The sequence below is a fragment of the Physeter macrocephalus genome, chromosome 8 (genome assembly GCF_002837175.3).
Source record: "Physeter macrocephalus isolate SW-GA chromosome 8, ASM283717v5, whole genome shotgun sequence".
Classification (NCBI taxonomy): Eukaryota; Metazoa; Chordata; class Mammalia; order Artiodactyla; family Physeteridae; genus Physeter; species Physeter macrocephalus.
Window position 1 is genome coordinate 58,232,248 of NC_041221.1, and position 20,735 is coordinate 58,252,982.

General features: G+C 42.5%; 1 protein-coding gene and 1 pseudogene across 4 annotated transcripts in view; one reads left to right on the forward strand and one right to left on the reverse strand.

The window, feature by feature from the left end:
• Window positions 1-20,735, reverse strand: part of ARL15 (ARF like GTPase 15) — a 432,647-nt gene that overhangs the window by 394,612 nt on the left and 17,300 nt on the right. For 2 of the 4 annotated variants that reach the window (XM_024119575.3, XM_055086555.1), the window contains exon 2: window positions 6,143-6,199. The exons of 1 other annotated variant lie outside the window; for it this stretch is intronic. In XM_024119575.3, the coding sequence (XP_023975343.1) occupies window positions 6,143-6,199 (57 nt within the window). Of the gene's footprint in view, window positions 1-6,142; window positions 6,200-8,736; window positions 8,764-20,735 lie in introns of those variants that run through there. One more of the 4 variants, XM_055086556.1, reaches the window with a different exon arrangement.
• LOC102985068 (3-oxo-5-alpha-steroid 4-dehydrogenase 1-like) lies at window positions 7,010-18,393 on the forward strand (annotated as a pseudogene).

Consider the following 20,735-nt stretch of genomic DNA (forward strand, 5'->3'; position numbering starts at 1 on the left):
AATAAACTGGGCAATGGAAGAACATGCTCGAAGGAGCCTGAGTCCCTAAAGGACTCAGGAAGCAAAGGGCTAGATTCCAAACTGACCACCAGCTTAGAATCTGATATGAAATAGAAACTTAACTCTGCTTAAGCCACTGTTATTTTGATCTTCATTAAAACAGCCAAACCAATAACTTAATTCACTTCTGTTCCATTAAGGTCTCCAATTATGCTGAATTTCTTCAATTAACGTGTGCCTCCCTTGGTCTTGGAGCTTTTCGTTTCTTTATTAGGACTGCAGACATCTCAGCATCCCACACAATTTACGATATATATTTAAGCTGGAGCCTTCAAGGAGCACAAAAAACAGGGACAGTCAACACCACTTCTCTCCACATGGTCATGTATTAAAGCTGCTCTTTAGTTTGTTCACAGAGCAAAGACTTGCAGAGCCCATAGGCGGGACTGCCAGTCTGTCTGACACATATTTAACCTTGGTGTTTCCTGACAATGACATCCTAAACCCGGCATCAGGACTTGCCTACCTTGATTTCCTTTCCCTCCGGGAATGATGACAGATTTTACTGAGTCCTCTATACTTTCTTCTTTGGTGCCTGTGGTCCACAGCATGCTGCTTCCCTTCCCCTCCTCCATGAGATGTCCATGTCCTAATCCTCAAAACCCATGACTATGTTACCTTATGTGGCAAAAAGGGGGCATCACAGGTGTGATTAAGTTAAGGATCTTGAGATGGGAATGGGAAGGTTGGCCTGGATTATCCAGGTGTGCCCAAATTAATCACTAGGGTCCTTATAAAGGGAGAGAGAGGATTATTAGACGTGTTAGAGAAGATGTGATGACAGAAACAGAGATGTGACAAATGGAGAAGCTGAAGTGATGCCACTGCTAGAAAGGGGCCAAGAGCAAAGGAATCCAGGCAGCCACCAAAGGTAAGGATCAGATTGTCCTCTAGAGCCTCCAGAAAGAACACAGCCCTGCCAACATCTTGATTTTAGCCCAGTGAGACCCACTTCAGACTTCTGACCTTCAGAATGATAAGAGAATAAATATATGTTGCTTTAAGCTACTAAATTTGTGGTAATTTGTCTCAGCAGCAAAAGGAAACAAACACAGTGTCCTTACAAGTAGCACTATATGTTGTAAAAACTCAGTTTAGAGCAGGATTTGTTCAGACTTAAAGAGCTAGATTAAAATAAGTTTTAATAATATACAATATTACTAATAGTATTATTAATAATGATATACAACTGTTGTGCCATTTATTCTAATAGGTAGCCCTCCCTGCCCCCTCCTTAAAAAAAAAAAGTCACAGAAGTTGAATATGAGCATTGTGTGGCAGGTACAAGCAAATGTTACAACTAGATAAAAGGATAATCACTACCCACTACTGAATGCATCTGTATCTCAGGATGAAGCTACATGCCATTTTCACAGACGCTGCTATTGTTCTAAAGGATATATGTTTTCTCTGCTAGTAAAACAGCATTCAATACTTTCTGCAAAGTCAAAAGAAGAATTTAAAGAATTTTTAAAGCTCTTATTATTAACCAAAATCACTAGCCACACACAATATTTTACTGCTATTATTTAGTTCAAATCTCACTCATCACTAGATTGAATTTTAGTTCACGCAGGTGTTGGGTACGGAGAGGCAACAATCAGCCCACAGCGTCCGTGTGCTTCAAACAGTACCATCCCGGAGGAGGCAAGATTAACTGGCCTGGCTTCATTCATCTCGGCCTCCGAGCTTTCAGTTTTGACCAAAGGGGTTCGCACTCCAGCAAGGAAGGTGGCTAGATGCTCAAATGACCACTCCAACCCTCACCCCGCTTCTAGCCACCACCAGCTGGTTGTCCACCACGGTGCTCTGGCTCTGATAACAATAACAGTTCCCAACTCAGAGACGTCTGGGAACAACTGCAAGTCCCTTTGAGGGCATTTACCCTGACATTCCAAAGGGAAGTCCTAAACTATGCCCTCGCATGCCCTCTAGCCCGGAGTTGATCCAATCAACCTGACTGCCAAGGGTTCATTTCAAGATCACTTTCTCAAGTATGGCCTGTTGTCCTTGCTCGAATTTCAAAAAAACCATAGACCCACAATTGTGATGTAAACTCTTGGCCTGGACTTACTTCCCCCTTCTTCTTCCTGACCAGAACCCAGTGAATGTTGTTTAATACCCAAAATAGTCTAGATTCACATAACAGGTCTTCTTTTGTTTCAAAAACTAAATTACCTCTTTGTAAGACGTCAGGATATCACATTTGAGAGAACACACTCTCTGTCCTGTGCTACATGGCACAGGAAAGGGAGTTATCTCCTCAGAGCAGATGCTTCATCTAAAGACCTTCTTCTGTTCCGCTCTGTTTCAATTTGTCCTAGCATTTGCGTTTGGGAGCGGCTATCACTCCATCACTGATAGTGCGTAGGTTTCTCTACCCACGCCTTAAGATCCCTGCCTAGAAAACTGAGGTAGGATTTGTTTTCTTCAGCTTCCTGAGTTAAGGCACTCTAAACAAGCATCATTTCCTTTCGATGTCTAGAGAAAGCTCTGTCCACTCCAAACACTGGAGAGAAAAGTGGATGTCATGCAAAGGACAGCCTTTGTTCTCTCTGAGTAATGGTTTTTATTAAACTGTTTAATATTTAAGGTTCAGTATGCACTCACCTGCATACAACACATTTACTTTTTTTTTTTTTTTAAATAAATTTCTTTATTTTATTTATTTTTGGCTGTGTTGGGTCTTTGTTGCTGCGAGCAGGCTTTTCTCTAGTTGCGGCGAGCAGGGGCTACTCTTTGTTACGGTGCGCAGGCTTCTCATTGTGGTGGCTTCTCTTGTTGTGGAGCATGGGCTCTAGGTGTGCAGGCTTCACCAGTTAAGGCACACGGGCTCAGTAGTTGTGGCTCGTGGGCTCTACAGCGCAGGCTCAGTAGTTGTGGCGCACAGGCTTAGGTGCTCCGCCGCATGTGGAATCTTCCCAGGCCAGGGCTCGAACCCGTGTCCCTTGCATTGGCAGGCGGATTCTTAACCACGCGCCACCAGGGAAGCCCAACACATTTACTTTTATACCTTGGAAGTTTTGAGCGTGTCTGTCCTGTATACATTCCATTTTGGTCTTGGCTCATTTCAGATTACGGATCCCAAATATGTAAGAAGTACGGCTTTTCTCTCCTTAGTTAAGTGCTTAATCAGCTGCTTTTTAGCAACGTTAGAGGCATCTAGAAATAAAAGTCATGTCAACAACCTATCACCATCATCTCAGACATTCACCCATAATCTTTAGTTTCCTCCTCTCCTTTGTTTTACTTAAAACTTAGCATTTCTTTTCAACAGGTACTACTAAGGTTTTCATGTTTGTTTATGTTCTTTATTTACAATTCCCAAGATTTTTTCCCCCCCCTCCCTGTTTTAGTCTGCTTGGGCTGCTATAACAAACTATGACAGAATGGGTGGCTTAAACGACAGATATTTCTCACAGTTTGAGTTAGAAGTCCGAGATCAGGGTGCCAGCACAGTCGGGTTCTGATGAGAGCTCTTTCCCTGGCTGATGGAAGGCTGCCTTCCTGATTCACAGCACAGGGAAAGACAGAGAGCAAACTCTCTGATGTCTCTTCTAAGGGCTAATCCCCTCACAAGGACCCCACCCCCTCACGACTGTACCTAAACCTAATTTCCTCCCAAAGGCCCCATCTCCAAACACCGTCACACCGCGGGTTAGGGCTTCAACACGTGAATTCTGCCTAGGAGCACAAATCTCTCCACAGCACTCTCCTTTAAGGACAATTTTCATCTGCCTTAGAATTAGTCCACAGCAAGAGCTTCTTCATTAAATAAGCAGAGACGAGCACCTGCATGGGCCCCGGCCAAGTGCTAGGTCATCGAGGATGACCAGGCACCATTCCTGACATCAACAGTCCCGGTGTTCTCAGGTCCTAGCGGTAAATACACGGTTGTGTTGACTTCCCATGGCGCCCACACTCAGATCTCCCGTCTAGAGAAGCACAGCCGGCTGACAGCCTCAAGCGGCCACAGCTGCAGGCATCCGTGCTGAGGCGGTACTTCTGCTGGGCTGCTGCCAGCCAGTGCCCGGGCACTCAGAGGTCCTGGAGTCGGGCCTTTCCTGCGCGTCATGGGACTCCTCCAACAGGCAGCTTTGCTCAAGGAGGTCCCGCCAGCCCAGGCGAGACTTTCTCGGAACCTCACTGCAGTGTAAAGCTCCTCCTCCCTGGTCGTCCTCCTTCCTGCTCTCCTTCCGGAGGACTCAGACACGCAGCATGGGCTGAAGGCTCTCCCTACTTCCTCCTGTTCCCTCCTCCTCATCTTTCACTGACATTTCTCTAATTTTTCTCTGGCACTCCTAATTCCAATTTGGCGTCTGCTTCCCAAAGGACCCCCCCATCAACAACAACAACAAAAGTACTAAGATAAACAACAGAAAACATGTCTAGCCCCAAGTAATCTATTCATCTAACTGGGGATAAATGTCACCCAATTTTGTTTTGAGGTGGCAAATATCTTATACAAAATCCAGCATCTTGAGGGAAAACATAAAACACATAAAAAGATACTCAGCTGAGACAAGCAGCTAACACAAGTGAGAAAAGGAATAATGTGCTTTTTTTAAGTTCAAACTAAGGCAAAACCGAAAACGGCGCTCACACCAACGTAACTGAACAGATGGCTACTGAGCATCTACCGTGTGCCAGATGCTGGGCAAGGTACAAGGACAAGCACAGCTAGGCAATCTGTGGTCACATCCTTTACGCAGAGCTCTTGCTTCATTCATTCTAAACAATTTCCTTAAACTTCTTGTGCACACACATTCACACTCCTCTGTGCAAGGTGGATGAGAAACAAAATCACCTCAAGTCTTTTTAAACCCTTCCACAGAAAATACTTTGGTCTTCAAAAGTAAACATCATTCCGTTTCCTGTTCACTCTCAGAATCCCCTCCCTAGGCCTTCAAAGGGAAAAAGTCAAGATACTTTGTCACTGAGTCTTTACATTAGAAAAGTTCTTTAATGGTCATCTACATAGACACATCCCTATATTTCTGAATTACCAAATGGGCTGGCTCATGGCACTGGAGTCAACTGACAGACTCATGTAAAAAAAAAAAAAAAAAAAAAAAATTCCAAAACACACTAACATTTTCTATATTTCTGTGTTGTGAAGTATATCATACATACAAAATAGTATATGAAGCAAATATGTTGTTTAAAGAATAACTATAAAGCCAACACCACGTGCCCACCATTCAAGTTAAGAAGCAGAACATCACTAAAACTTTTAAAGCCTTTTCCTTGCCTCCACTTTCCTAGAGCGGAATTTCTCAGCCTCAGCACTGCTGACATTCTGGACCAGGTAACTACTAAGTGCTTACCCAGTGTACTGCTGGATGTTTAGCAACACCCCTGGCCTCCGCCCAGTGGACGCCAGTAGCATGCCACCACCACCCTCAGGAGAAGCAACCAAAAATGTCTCCAGCCATTGCCACATAGCCCCTGGAGGGCAAAATCGTCCCCCGTCGAGAACTGCTGCCCTAGAGGTAATGACATCCGCATTTTTACATTTCTTTATAACTTATCTGTCTATTTACGTAACCTTAAAACAATGTATTGCTTAGTGTTGCCGTTTTCAAACTCTGTAGGAATCAAATCATACTGCATGTATTTTCCTGTGATTTGTTTTTTAATCAACATTATATTTGTAAAATGTAGCCACTGTGTATTATAGCTGTAGTTCATATATATTACTTTTAGTTTACAATGTTTGCTGCTGTATGGTATCCTATGAAATTAATCAAAATGCCACAATTTATTAGTCCAATCTATTACTGATGGACATTTGCATTATTTCTAAAATTTTCCTTTTATGAATACTTCTGCTGGAACTCTCCCTGCACAGGTCTCCTTATAATTACACAACAATTTCTCTGAAGTACACACCTAGGAGTAGATGTGCTCGGGTCATAGAACATTCTGGTACTCAACTTTATTATTTTCCAAAGTGGCTGTATAGATTTACACTCCCACCAGCAGTGGTGCACAATTCCCATAACTCCATACACTCTCCAGTACTCAGTTCTTCATTTATATTTTCATGACATCTGGTACCGAAAAAATATACGTTGCTTACCGTGTACATGCCAATTCTACAGACAGCAAATGAGATCTGGATACATTCAGACATTCTCTACAAGATTAAAATAAGAGATTACAACTAAATGTTTGTTCCGTAGAACTGACTTCCCCCTCTTGTCTTGCTTCTCTCTCTAAAGAGAATCTGTTGTCTTTTGACACCCGCTTTATGAGCAAGTGGCTGAATTTTTCCCCTTCTCTCTGCTTTTTCTAGGCCACAGCTCAAATAAAACAGAGATAATAAAGTGTGTAGCATCGTGCTTTATCATGGGACTATAAAGCAGATACTTCAATCTCTAATTCAATAGCATAATTTAAGGAATGTGATTTATTGTATTGGTTTCATTTCATTTCTTTAAATCCTCCTCTAATGTCTAATTTTCAATGATTAATTAATTCTTTGACCGCTAGAAGTAGTTTTTATAAGCACTTTTTTTTCTAGTTCAATTCTTACTAGATCATAAATGTCTACAATGCTTACAGAAAAGCAACCTTTGTATAAAAAAAAAAAAGTAAAAGCTCGTGGTTATATACTAAAAGTTTTGAATGGGCTGAATTTAAAGAGAAGACTGAGGTCCTTGGTCTCAGAATATCAAAGACAGCACTCAAATTAGAGTTCACAACTTCTCATTCCCAAATCAAGTTCAGACGCCTAAAACTCATTTCCACTCACAATACCATGTATACCAAACATGAGTATTGATTTACTGTCTTTTCTTTAACTGCAGGAATATTTTTAGCACATTAAATCGGTATGTAGTCAAAACAACTCTAACTTTATACCGTCCAACACTGTTATTATGGTTTACTGTTGGCAAAAGCAAAAGCTTCTCTGTGAAGTTTATAATGCCCAAATCTGGCAATCATGGTTGTATCCGCTGCACCAAGGAAGCAGAGACACAAGATCCCCGATTCCCACGGTAGCCAAAAGGCTTCCAAAGAGACGGTCCTTCGGAAGAGAAGGCCCAAAACTCGTATCAGACTGATTCTGCAAAACGATCCAGCCTCTTCAGATAGCCATAAGAAACTAATTCTGTATGATTAAAGGAATTGGTAAGGAAAATATTGAAAGCCAAGGCCATATTGCATGGACATTCAAAATTTAAAATTACAGCAATGGAAAAACCAAACTCATGAGATAATTTGTTGTGCAAAGTTCTTAAACTCTAAACTTTCAAAAAGTTCCAGGTGCTACTGTTCAAATGAATGGCTGACGATTTAATATTGGGGACCATTTCTATTATTAAGGTATCATTACCACCATGGCACTATTGGGTTTCTTTATTCTGCATAAAATACACTACTGGAAACACCCCCAGGGCAATGCCACTGGCCTCCTCAGAGCTGAATGACAGAATACTCATTACCTTGCCCAACGTTTATTCTCCCTTCTACCTTTGGAAATTACCCTGATTTTTACTTTTGTACAATGTGAATTATTTAACAACTCTCCCAGTAAGCTGGAAAGGTTATTTTCCCCAAGTGAAAGATAACTATCTTATTTTATGGCACCTGGAACAAAAGAGTCTATTTCCCCACCATCCTTGGAGCTGGGGACTGTCGCGTGACTCGGTTCTCTGTAATGAGATGCATAAAGTGAAAGATGCGTAAAGTGAACTGACTCTAAGAAGGACCCTTTTACTCTTCTGCCTTTCCTACTTCTTTTTCTGCAATTGAGACTTCATGTAGCCCCAGCAGGGGCCTTGGATTGGGAGGAGCCCCGAGAACAGTGGACACGGGAAGTAAAGCCCTAGGATGAGCAAGCCTGGAGACTCAAAGGGCAGTGGAGCTGCCATACCAGCCTCCTCCAGGCTATGTACATGAAACAGAAATAAACCTCTAACTTGTTTAAAGACTGTGTGTCTCTCTCAACCGACTAACCCTAACTGGTACAGAGCAATACTCTAAGAAATACTCAGTTTTAACAAGCGGGTTTCCCCGGGGCCTTAAAAGAAAGAGCCCCAGCGTTTGCCATTAGAGCTCTTTTTAAGAGCTTAATCTTCTAAAGGGGGGAGACGTATTTATTCTTCAGTTACCAAAAACCTACTTTCCAATCCTTCCTTTTCACACTCCCAAAATGTACAAGTACTGTTACTGGGATGGCCAAAATTATTACCCTTGAAAACCCTCAACTTATTTTGTGTAATTTTTTTCTCAGTAGCCGTATTTCCTCCTTCTCTCTAACCTCTGATCCTTACAAATACTGCCTTATCCCTGAACATGTGACCTCAAACCAAGCAGCACACCTATTGCTCAAACTCCAAATTCATTCTAACAGTAACGTTCTCGGGAACGGCCTTCTTTACTCTCATTAGAGGGAGTCGAATAAAAAGAGATATTTAAAAGCATAATGAAACTTCTTTGGGTCATGCTATAGGAAATGGTTATAAATTTTAAATGATTAGTTCATATTCTTTCCGTATATCGATGCTCTATTGGCAAGAACCCATTTTAAAAACCCAGGGGACAGAACGCATAGCTTGGAATGAAAGATGAGTCATCATCCCCAAGGAAAGAATGGATCTCTACCCTAGATAAACTCTGACCCAGTAGCCTCTATATCAGCATTCATAAGTCTCCATTTAGACTCACCTGAGGAAGAACGAAAGGATATTATTTCAAAAGCAATAACCTTCAGAATAATCTCACCTTCTTTGCTGCCTCATCTGATGAAAGTGCAAAAAAGAAGTGCTGTCAAGAGCAAGTCACAGATTGGTTAAAATCTGTTAAGACAGGGCTACAGAAAAAAAAAAGTCTAATCCAGAGAAAGAGAAAATGAATACTCAATTTGAAATTAATATGATTACTTACATTTTACTGTGTTTTCTCTAAGAAATTTCAAAAGGTAAGCATGAAAATAAAGGAGAAAAAAAATCTTCAACAAGACGGCAGAAAATACTACACAGTCTGGAAAAAACTTGATTTCAAGGTATAACAAATTTCCGTTCCATCAGGGGACGAAAAAACACATTAATTTTCTTCTTCTAAAGGAGCTGTTTTTAGAATATTTTGATGTGCCATGCAATCCCTCATTCTGATATAGGGCAAGGTGACAGTCATGTTTCCTTATTTTCTCCTCTGTAATTTTGCGTGCGATGAAAATAAAAGGTTAATATAGCCAAGTCAATGCTTCTGAGTACCGCGAGTGTGTGTTAGAACTGGGGTGACAAGATGGGGGTAGGGAGAGCAGTAAATCACCTTCAAATGAGGCCCATGCCTGGATCAGCTACTCCCAAGTAAAGCTAAGATCTAGCATTTTCTCTTGACAGCATCCCAAAACAAGTGGGCTGGAGGCAAAGGTGCAGGATTTGGGAAACTGTGGAGAGAAGACCGGTTCAGTGCGTTCCAAGGTGCGTAGGTGCTCCAGAGTCCTGAGTGGGTGGAATCGTCTCTGAGTAAAGATTACGTCTGTCATTATGCTGTAGTCACTCCTCCAGACACAGACACAAACCCTTGGGAACACCACGGACTTCAGAACCCGCATCGCCTTCTGTTAGTGTAGCCGCTGAAAACATTAACAGTGAATTATTTAACAACTTGCTTGGCACACTCGAAAGATTACTTCCCCCACTGGGAAAAAAGTTAACTTTTCTAAAAAACTCAAACTTGTATTTACAAAATAAAATGAATTTTTGTTTTTACAAAACGTGGAGGAGTTTGCTCCTCAACATCTACGTTACAGCTTCCTCAGACTAGGAAAAAGGATAGTGATAATCAACCTGGAAAGAAACATTTACATCTAAAGCAAAACTAGCAAAACTGGTCTTTCGGCATTTTCCAAAACGTTTTCAATTGTAACGGTACCACCATCATCCCAAGAGCATCTATACTTCCCAAGCAATCTACAACTGTCCAGGGATGAAGTATGTAAAGGTTCAACCAGTAATCCAAAAAGCAATCACTGCCCTCACCTGTTAAAAAATATCTTCAGCACATATCTCTTTGTGAAATTCAAACGCAAATATTTGAAAAGACATCTAGCAGAAATAATCTCAGAGACTTGAAAAGTCATCTAGCAAAAAAAATCAAACACAAACATAAACAGTCATATCGGAATCTACAGATCTCAAGCCAGCAAAATTTTAGCCAATCTTCTGCAAAACGGCACTAAAAGTCATGTGTAATTTCTAAACAAGAGCAGAATCTTGGCTCAATACTGAAGATAAGAACAGTTCTCCTTCTGAAAATTCTGATTAAAGAAGAATTGGAAGCAGGAAAGAAATGCCCTTCTAATCTACCAGATTGAAATAATTAGTTCAATTCACCTTGGCAAATTTATTCCTTTTACTTTTTGTCATGAACTGAGGATTAAAAAAAAATTTCAATCCAAGAAAAAGAAAAAAATTTTGCTGAGCATCACTAATGTGTCAGGCATTGCTAGGCAAGCAGATATTAGACACACAACGATAAATAAGACCAACCCTGGCATCAACAGTCTTCCAGCTCAGGAGAGAGCAGTCATTTAACAGACCTGTGACAGAGAACGGCACGATAAGCATGTTCAGCATAATAAGAGGTACGCACAGAGGGTTTTAGAGAAACTGAGTAGGAGCACCGAACCCATTATAGGAGTGTCAGAAAGACTTCGTCGGGGGGGGACCCCCAAATAGTCTTAGAAGATTAGGAGTTAGCTAGGAGAAAGGGAGTAACGGAAGAGGAAAAGACCATTCCAGACGAAAGTGACAACATGAATAAAAGCAAGAAATATCACAGGATACGCAAGCATTTGAGGGATACTCGTGTATGCCTTACGTACCCTCCTATACTTTTAAATAATCACTTCTCAATCAGATGTTAGTTACTGATATTTGTTGACTGTCTACACACTATCTAAAATTCTTTCATGTTAAGATTTTTAATTTTAAGGTTTATCATTTTAAGATTTATCTCTAACTCCCTGCCAAAGGAAGTTCCATTTGTGAAGGAGCAAGCATGCTGGTCACATTATAAAGCCTGCTCTGCCTCCACACACTTGCAGATAAAAAGACCCATAAGCAAGATAGCTACAGCTGATTAAATCAGCAGGCCATCAGTCCTCCAGCGGGCCAACAACCACGGAGGGGCCCAGCAGGAAGAGCTAGGCTAGCCTAGACCAATCATTCTCGCTCTCCAAAATATGAATGGAAAAGTACTGAGAAGATGAAGCAGTTAGCAGTAGGAAGTGAAGCTGAGAGAACACAAAAAACAAAGGCATTAAGTAACTTCATGACCGTGAAGAATCATAGGAACCTAAATGTATGAGGAAGCCGAAAGTATGAATAAAGGAAACTATACAGAAAAGATACAAAAAGCAGAGAAGAACACCCTTGCTAGTAATCTCAAGAGAAGTGGACCCAGAGAGATACAGGTATGTGAGGACTGGCTGAATGCAGTTGCAGAGAATTCTGTTTCTGAGTGAAAAAATGATATATTCGCCAGGTTCCTTTGCAGCTAGGTATAGCAATGTGACCAAGTTCTGGTCAATTAAATATAATCAGAAAGTCCCAAAAGTCTCCCATGAGGGAGGTACGCTCTTCTGCCCTTTCTCCTTCCTGCTGCCTGGAATGCAGAAGTGACGGCAAGAGCTCTGGCGGCAATTTTGAACTATGAGTTTGGAGTCCACACACAAAAGCAAAAGCATCTTGGGGACCTAATGACTTCTGAAGTTACCTACCTGAGGGGGGGAAAAAGAATCTATCTTGTCAGGACTTCCCTGGTGGCGCAGTGGTTAAGAATCTGCCCGCCGATGCAAGGGACAGGGGTTCAATCCCTGGTCCGGGAAGATCCCACATGCCGCAGAGCAGCTAAGCCCATGCACCACAACTACTGAGCCCATGCACCACAACTACTGAAGCCCGCACTCTCAGAGCCCATGCTCCACAACGAGAAGCCACCGCAACGAGAAGCCCGCGTACCACAACGAAGAGTAACCCCTGCTCACCACAACTAGAGAAAGCCTGCATGCAGCAACAAAGACCCAACGCAGCCATAAATAAATAAAAATTTATTTTTAAAAAAATCTATCTTGTCAAAGCCACTATTTTCCAAACAATTCCAATCCTAACTGATACAGTGGTTGAGACAACGTCATCTCAGCAAGAGGGATAATCCCTTAAAACAGTTAAATGGAAGAGTGATGTGTTCTGATTTACAGTGGTATTATTATCCTCAATTTAGAGATGGGGAAACAGATACCAGCTAGTAATGTGACAGAACCTGGATTTGAACCCAAATCTTTTGGACTTGAGAGCCCATACTTTTAATCATTAAGAACAAATGAAGGCAAATGAAGTCAAACTGTAAAGCAGGTTCACAAGTATTTCAGAGTTCAACAAATATTCTGACTACTAAAGGCTAATAAAAACCCATGCTGAATGCAGTATCTCTGACCTACCACAAATAACACTTTTGACAAGTCCCTGTTACCTTCTAGACAGAAAAGCCTTTTCCCAGCTAGAGTATTCTACTCTAAGTACCTAGGAAAAGGTATCTGGGCACCAGAAACTGAACACAGGCACCAGCCCCCTCATGCATGGCAGAGGTCTGCCAAATTCTGATTTGTAAGGAGTGGAATCGATTTTTAAGAGTACAGAGGATTCTGGGAGACATGAAGTATATTTTTTAAGGTGGAAAGAGGTCTATTCTTTAAGGTGGTAAGAGGTCTTTCTCGTTAACTTTAAGCAAAAGTATTTTCCATACATGTGACAATGAGAAGAGCTCAGCCTTAGTATTACAACTTCCAGGCTCCTGATGCCCCCGAGATGTTTCACTGCCCCATGCAGTAAGGGTGGGATGGAGCAGCAAGCCTTTTGAAAGGTTCAAGGATTTTAGGTGGCCAAGATGAAGGCACCAATGTACTTGACATGAATCTTCATATCTGTACTGAGCATCTCCTTTGTGCCAGGCAGGGTTCTCCTTGCTGGAGACTAAGCAGTACACAAGGCTCAGAAGCCTGCACTCTAGTCAAGGGTGGCAGGCAAAAGCAAAAATAAATCAAGGTAGATGGTGGTAAGTGCTATGAAGAAAAATAAAATAAATGAATAGAATGTTCAGGAGGCAGTGGCTTGGGGGTATTACTAATTTTGAAAGCAGATGTGATAATTCTAAAAATATTATGGACAATCAAATAAGGGATCCCAGAAAAGCTTTCAGCAACTTAACTCTGAAAATCCCTGGCATAAGCAAACGCAGTGTTCTATCCTGAAAAGTCAAAGCACCAGACACTCAATTCAACAGTTCACAGATATTAAGAAGCGATCAGGCAGCCATTAAGAGCACAGAGTTGGGTGTCAGACTTCCTTAAATCAAATCCCAGCCATACAACTTACTATTTCTGGGGCCCTGGGTGAGGTACTTAACCTCTTTGCATCTTAATTTGTTATTTGTAAAGATAACAGTACTACCTATCTTAGAGGGTTGTATGAGGATTAAGTGAGTTATAAGAGAAAACACAGTAAGCTCCAAATTGGTGTTTGCTTATTTTTTTAATTGCGTGTCTGTGTTCCAGGCACACAAACTCATCTGAGCACCTGCACTAAAGGGGCCGAGGACACTGGAGGCCCCAGGAGATGCACTCTGCCATCAGCTTCTCTGGACACCCTTGATTCTGGCCTTATTTCGTACTCCTGGTGTCTCTTCCTGCGGCCTCCACATTAGAAATGTGACTTCTCGTGGCAATCACTGAAAACCAGGACGCTAAGCCTGAGATTCCCCAAAGGAAGAAACATCCCAAAGCACAGGGCTGAGCTCCCAGCACTTTGCCCACACAGACCCGGAACCAGAGGCAAAAGGGAAACCCATTCGTTTTAGCCAGACCTCATATTACAGTCCACCTAGGCAATTTACATCTACGTTTAAGCCGAAGAGGTTTTAGTCTGCCTCGTGTAAAAATTTATTATTCAATTATCACATTTTAATATTCAATATTATTAATGTTTCACGGATACTGTTTTATAATGATAGGCATCCAGTTTGTAATGCATTTTTGCTCACTAGACACTCAGGATCACCACTATTTAGAACCATAAGGAAAATTATATTTTTTAATTCTCCAGAACATGGAGTTATCCTTGTTTTCCCTCCCTCTCCTTTTGGATATAATCAAATGAATAACAACTTTTCGGCACTGCCCTTCTGGTTAGAAAACCTTAGAAACTGTCATTTAGGGAATGTGTCTTTGAACATTTTTAAGCCTCTACCTTGAGCATGATGCTTATATTGTCAAACCTATATTTAAAGTCCTCAAAATATTTAAATGGTCAAGACCTTTTACTAGATCAATAGCGCCATCTTAACTTATAAAAATTATTGTACCGCCCAGAAAGAAACACTGGTTACAGGAGAATGTGGTTCAATTGTTTAAAGGATCAAAAAACCTCCTATTGGTTTATGACTTGGACAATTTGGACTGGCCCTCTGGTTTTTCTGACCATGGCAAGGGAAGAAAGGGAAGTGTGAGCTTTGAGTTTAGACTGACCTGGGTTCAAGTCGCTCAGGGTGTGACCATATAAAACTTAGCCGCCCTGAACTGCAACAGCTGGTTCTCAGGCATGAAAAGAAAGGACTACTTACTAATACCACTAACCTTACTGGATTAAGTAAGCAAGCTTCAGGGGCTTGGCAAGGAGAAGGCATCCTAACTCGCTGACGCCCAGACCAAGCCACCCACTTCTAGTGCTGGGACAGGGATGAGTTTCACCACCAGGTCCTCCTCCAGGCTGCCCTCCCGCCCTGTATAATCCAGGCTCCCTGCAGCAGCCAGAGCAAGATTTCAAAACATAGATCAGGTCCTATCACCTCCTGCTTGAAACCACTGATTAGTTTAAGAGTAATTTTAAGTGAAACTCGACTTCACTACCACAACCTCCTGGGCCCCCAGCATCTTGTCTGGCTGCCCTCTGGGCCCTGGCTTCAGGAGCAATTTCCTCGGGCCACTCAGCACCTGAGACCCTTAAACCTGAAACTTATATGAACAGCCACAGTACTTTCACTTGCTGAAGACAAACGACCCCACTTGAAATGGTCAGGGAACTACTGGGGGTTTTCTGTGAAATCCCAATCTGGCCACCCGTGCCCAGCTTGGCTTGCTGGGATCTCACTACTTTTGGTTCCTAAGGACTCAGCCTATTTCTCTTTTCTTTTTCAAGGGACACTACTTTTCCTGAGTCTTGTGGATTTTCTCCTTATCCCTACAGTCTGGCTGTCAAGTGGCACAAGCCCTCCCTCATTTCCTTGCTGTTCACATCCTTGCTTCTCCAAAGGTGTGCACACTGGCCCTTCTGGTACATGGCTTTTACTGCTAATTTCTAAAGAGACCAGACAGAGATGGGGCAGTTGGCATAAAAATCTAATAAGGAAAGTCTGCACACTCACTGCCCTTGTTTCTGACTGTGTGAATAAGCAAGCCTCTTAAATTCTTATCCTCTACCTGGGAGGGTGGATCGCTCCAAACTCCTCTTCACTCTCAGGCCTGAAGATGGAATCACAACCACAACAGGGTGAGGGGCCCACCCAAACCCACTCCTTTTGGGGGAGTAATTGGCATTTCTGCAGGCAGAGATCCTAGTCAGTCAAGCGTTCCTTTAAGATGGTGGAAATTTCTAGTAAAGGCAAATGAAACCATACCTATTGAAATTGAATGCAGCCACACACAATATAATTTAAAAGAAAGGCTGTGATGATGTTTTAAGTCACAGGAAAGAAAAAAAAAAAGAAGACATTTATTAGGAGACTTCTATGTGCTGGGTGTTTTACACGCTCACTCAGTCCTCACAACCAGAGCAAGGTGGGTATTTCTAGGCCTATCTTTCAGATGGAAAACTGAGGGTTACCAGCATGCGGCAAGTAAGTAGAACTTAGATTTCCGCCCACGTCTGATTCTAAACCTGTGGTTTTCAAACTCTGCTCCCCAGATACGGTTCCAAAGAGGCAGCTGGATATTTGAGAAATATTTTTTTAAACGAAATTGAATTTTTATTACCTTAGAGACTGAAATGAAAAAAAATACATCTTCAAATATAATGTACATGAAACTTTAACACACTGGAGAATGCCCACACATTAACTTGTGCTGCCAGAGTGATCTTCTTTTGGCGGGCAGGGGGGGAGGTAGACTCAGAATAAAACCTATATTCTGCCTTCTGACTGAAGAGTAATTTAGAATTGAGCTACTTTAATATCTGTAACACTTGCAACTGTGATTCCATTAGAATCTTGTTCTTCCTTAACCTCACACAAAAAAACAAAATGTATAACTGAATGAACTAGAAGATGAACCTTCAGTTCTCATTCATCTAAATGGATCGAAATGAAATTCATCTACATCTAAATTCAGTTCTGTGTTTATCAAAACAGCTTCATTGTCCTCAATGATAATATATAATACATCTATAAAACACATAAGTAAATATCATGAGCATAAATTTGTAAAAATTACATATAATAAAATATCACATTTGTTTTGTATATCCGAGTTCTGCATAAAATTGGTTGGAAAAAAAAGAATTCGAAGATTAAATGAAATCCACCCCTACATCACAATGATTTTAAGTAACTCATGGTAAAGTAAGGTGAGATTGCTTTATATATTAGGACCAACTGGTAAGTAGGCAGAAAGTTGAGAGGAACCTTGCCTCTACTTCTCCTTCACAGTGCATGAACCCCTTCCATAATGTCCCTGACAAGTGGGGAACAGCTTCTACTTTGTCATTTCCTATTCAAGGCAGATGAATAAATCTTATAAGAAAGTTCCTCCTTACCCTGAACCAATACCTACGTTCCTATAATTTTGACCCTCTCATTGTAGGCTGCCTTCTGGAGACTCAATACAGGATATTATTTACATCCTTCTAATAACCTAAGCCACTGATCGATCACACTGCCTCCTTCTTTAAAGGTGCAAGTACAAAAACCAAAAGTCTGATGTCAGTGAAAAATAGTGAAATACTGCCTCTCTTCAGAGGTAAATCCTACTTTACCAGTCCAGCGGTTGGCAATCTACAATCCATGGGCCAAATCTGGCTCACTGCCTGCTTTTTGCAAATAAAGTTTTAGTGGAACACAGCCATGTCCATCTATGGCTGCTTTTGTGCAACAACGGCAGAGGTGAGTAGCTGAGACAGAGACCGTATGGCCTGCAGAGCCTAAAATATTTACTAACTGGCCCTTTACAGAAAAAGTTTGTGCACCCTGTTCTAATCCATCATCCAGTGTTTTTCCACAAGCAAAGAACTGTGTTACTTTCAATGTTACAGGCTATAGTGCAGTAGCTAAAAGATTCATCCCTGTATTGTCTACGATGCCCACGTCCCTACGAAATTAAGCATTGCTCAGTAAGTATTCGTGGGCTGCTTCGGGGCCGCCAGAGCCGGGCGGATTCAGCCACGGGGCTCTGGGGGCGGCGCAGACCTCAGGTAACCGCGCCTCCCGCCCCACCTCCCAGAGCGGCCCTATAAGTGGCCCGTCGCGGCTGGCCCCAGAGCACGCCTGCCGTCCCCTGCAGTGGAGCTGGCTGAGCCGTTCCTGCTGAACGCGCTCGCCTACCTGGAGCGCGCCCCGGGGTTTCTGTGCTACATGCTGCTGAAGCTGGTGCGCTCGCCCTACGGGCGCTACGCGTTAGCGCGCTCCGCTTTCCGGCTGCCCGCGCAGGCCGCCTGGGCGGTGCAGGAGCTGCCCTCGCGGGCCCTGCCGCTCCTCGCAGGGCCGACCCCGCCGGCCGAGCGCCTCAACCACTGGCCCAGCTGCATCCTGCTGGACATGTTCCTCGTCCACTATGTGCAACGGGCCTTGATTTCCCCCTTTTCAGAACCGAGTGGGAAAGCCCACACCATTGTACGCCTTTATACTGGCATTCGTGTTCTGCACCTATAACTGGCTACTTGCAGAGTAGAGACCTGAGCCAGTATGCAGTGTACGCTGACGACTGGGCTCACTGACCCCTGATTTCTAACAGGTTTTGTCGTGTGGTTGACAGGCATGCTGATAAACATCCATTCAGATCATGTCCTAAGGAATTTCAGGAAACCAGGGAAGACTGGATATAAAATACCAAGGAGGGGCTTGTTTTAATACATCACTGCAGCCAGCTACTTCCGTGAAGTCGTCCAGTGGTGCTTCTATGCCCTCGCCAGCTGGTCCATGCAAGGCTGGGCTTTCGCTCTGTTCACCTTCTGTGTCCTGTTCACCAGGGCTCAGCAGCATCACCAGTGGTACCATGAGATAGTTGAAGATTATCCAAAATTCAGAAAAATGATGATTCTGTTTTTGTTTTAAGTTCACTGTCAATGGAATTATCTTCAACTTGAAGCTTTCGATGATGTTTCTCTTGGGATTATATAAATAAATTTATGTCTCTGTAATTTTTCTGCCATTTCATCTTTTTCAAGATTGCTCAAGGGGGTTTTTCCCCTAGCAAATTTGTAAGCTACCTAGTAACAGTCTAATCAAACTGAAATTGCAGGTTGAACTATGATGCTGCATACCAGGTCAGGAATCTGGAACTCTGTAATTGCGGCTGACCCTCCTCTGATTTTGGGTTTGCCTCTATGGACCAAAACGTTTCTGTACCACTTACACAACCCCCTACAGCAATGGGTTTAAGGTCAAAGACGATGTCGCCCCCTCCTCGCCATGGAGGCATGTTCTGTCTTTGTGTCCCTTTCATCCCACTAGGTTGGAGAGGCCTGGGTACCCACAGTGTACCCACAGCCTCTCACTGTTGGGTGCTGGGCAGGCAGAGAAGTTGTGCACAGAGAAAGGGGGCACCCATCAGAGGCTGGTGCAAAGGGCCTCTGGCACCTGCTGCAGCCTGGTCCACCAGGTGACTTCACTGGCAGGACAGGGCACTGGGGGCATTCTTAAGGAGCAGTCTGCTGTGTCCCCCACAAAAGGGACTTATTGGAGGCCCTGGGCTAGGAGCACAAAGGTGCTGCAGGGCACCCCTCGCATCTTGGGCCACTCGCCATGAGCCATCAGGAGTCTGGCCTGGGATGGTTTTTCTACCTCCTTCTAGGTAGAATTAGAATTTTTTTGTAAGGCACTTTTTAAGTACCTCTCAGTACTGCAAAACTATAACTTGAAGCAGAATTTCTTATTTTAGATGCACTCAAAAACTCCATGGAGATAAATAGCAGTAATAAAATGTGCTACTTATTGCCAGATATGTAAAAGAAATCTCCCCACTAGAAGGCTGTTGAATCTCTTGACCCCTCTGAAAATCTAACGAACACATGGTAAAGACCCCGCCTCTCCTGGGGGAAGGCACTGCCTCTGCTGCTGCCACATTTATAGAGGTGGAAACTGAAAGAGGAAGTGGAGAGAGTCCGTGTACACTTATGATTGCTAAGGATGCTACGTGGCAGGGGCCTTCAGGACACAACTGATGCTGTGTCCTGTATGTTGTCCAAATGCCACCTTTGGGCAAGGAGCAGGCCCTCCTGCCCCTGCACCCCAGGCCCCCGGGGCACCCTGTCAGCTCCCTCCCACCCTTCTCCTGGCTCACCTTCCCAACCAGGGGCTCCCCGCCACGAGTTTTCATGTAGAAACTGTATTCTCCGTGTTAGTGGTTTTTAGAGTCTCTTAGCATTTTAGAAACATTTTCTCATGGTGGTTGTGCTTCATTTTAACTAAAAATGGAATGCTTTTGCAGGGAAATTTTTATGATCAAATAATCTTTGGCCCTTTTTCTGACTGACTAATTACTTGAAACCATAAAACAAATATTTAGGATCTCCTCTGGAAAACTCAAAAATCTGAGCAAGTCTTGACTTATTTGGGCCCCTGGGTTCTAGAAGGTGTACCTGGCCAGAAAGTTGCTTGTCTGAGAGCCAGAGAGGCTCACTGTGAATTTTACTTCTGTTGGTGCTTTTTTATCTGAGTGACCAAAAGTTTGGGTTAAATCAGCATTTGATGCACAGTTACTACTTCACTGCCATGCACTGGATGGATGACTGACATAGGAAGAGATCTTGTTCTATCTTGCCTGCCTGTCTTCCGTTTGCTAAAAACTGTAACTTAGCAAATTATGGCAATTTGTTATTGTGTTAATTATAATAAAGAGATTAATAAAATTACTGTTAAAAAAATAAGTATTTGTGGAGTGAGGAAAGTTAGATAGGAAGAGGAAGAGAAGATACGTGGGAAGGGAAGGAGAGTAGGGCTTTTCTTTTCCCAAAACTATTCTGACATATACCCTTCAAAAAATTATTTTAAAACCTAGCACACTGGTGTTCTGAGTTGGTGACTATGGTGGTATTTCTCAGGAATTTGATTCTATTCCTGAATCCCAACACCTTACAGCACAGACACAAACACTTCATAATTCACACATACACACAAAAAAACCTAGCAGATCCTCCTCTTGCTGTAACTAGGTATTTGAACACAGGGATGTACATCTGAATTAAAATAGAGGACCTAAAGTTACTATGTTTCATTTCAAGCAGATCAACACTGATTGAAATGTTGTTTAGTAAACAAAAGTCCTTGCTAATTTTGAATAACCAAGAAAAATGCTACCCACCCACTTTTTTAAAATTTAAAGTTCTTTATTTTGATTTAACGTGAGACTTTTTTTTTTTTTTTTTTTTTTTGCGGTACGCAGGCCTCTCACTGTT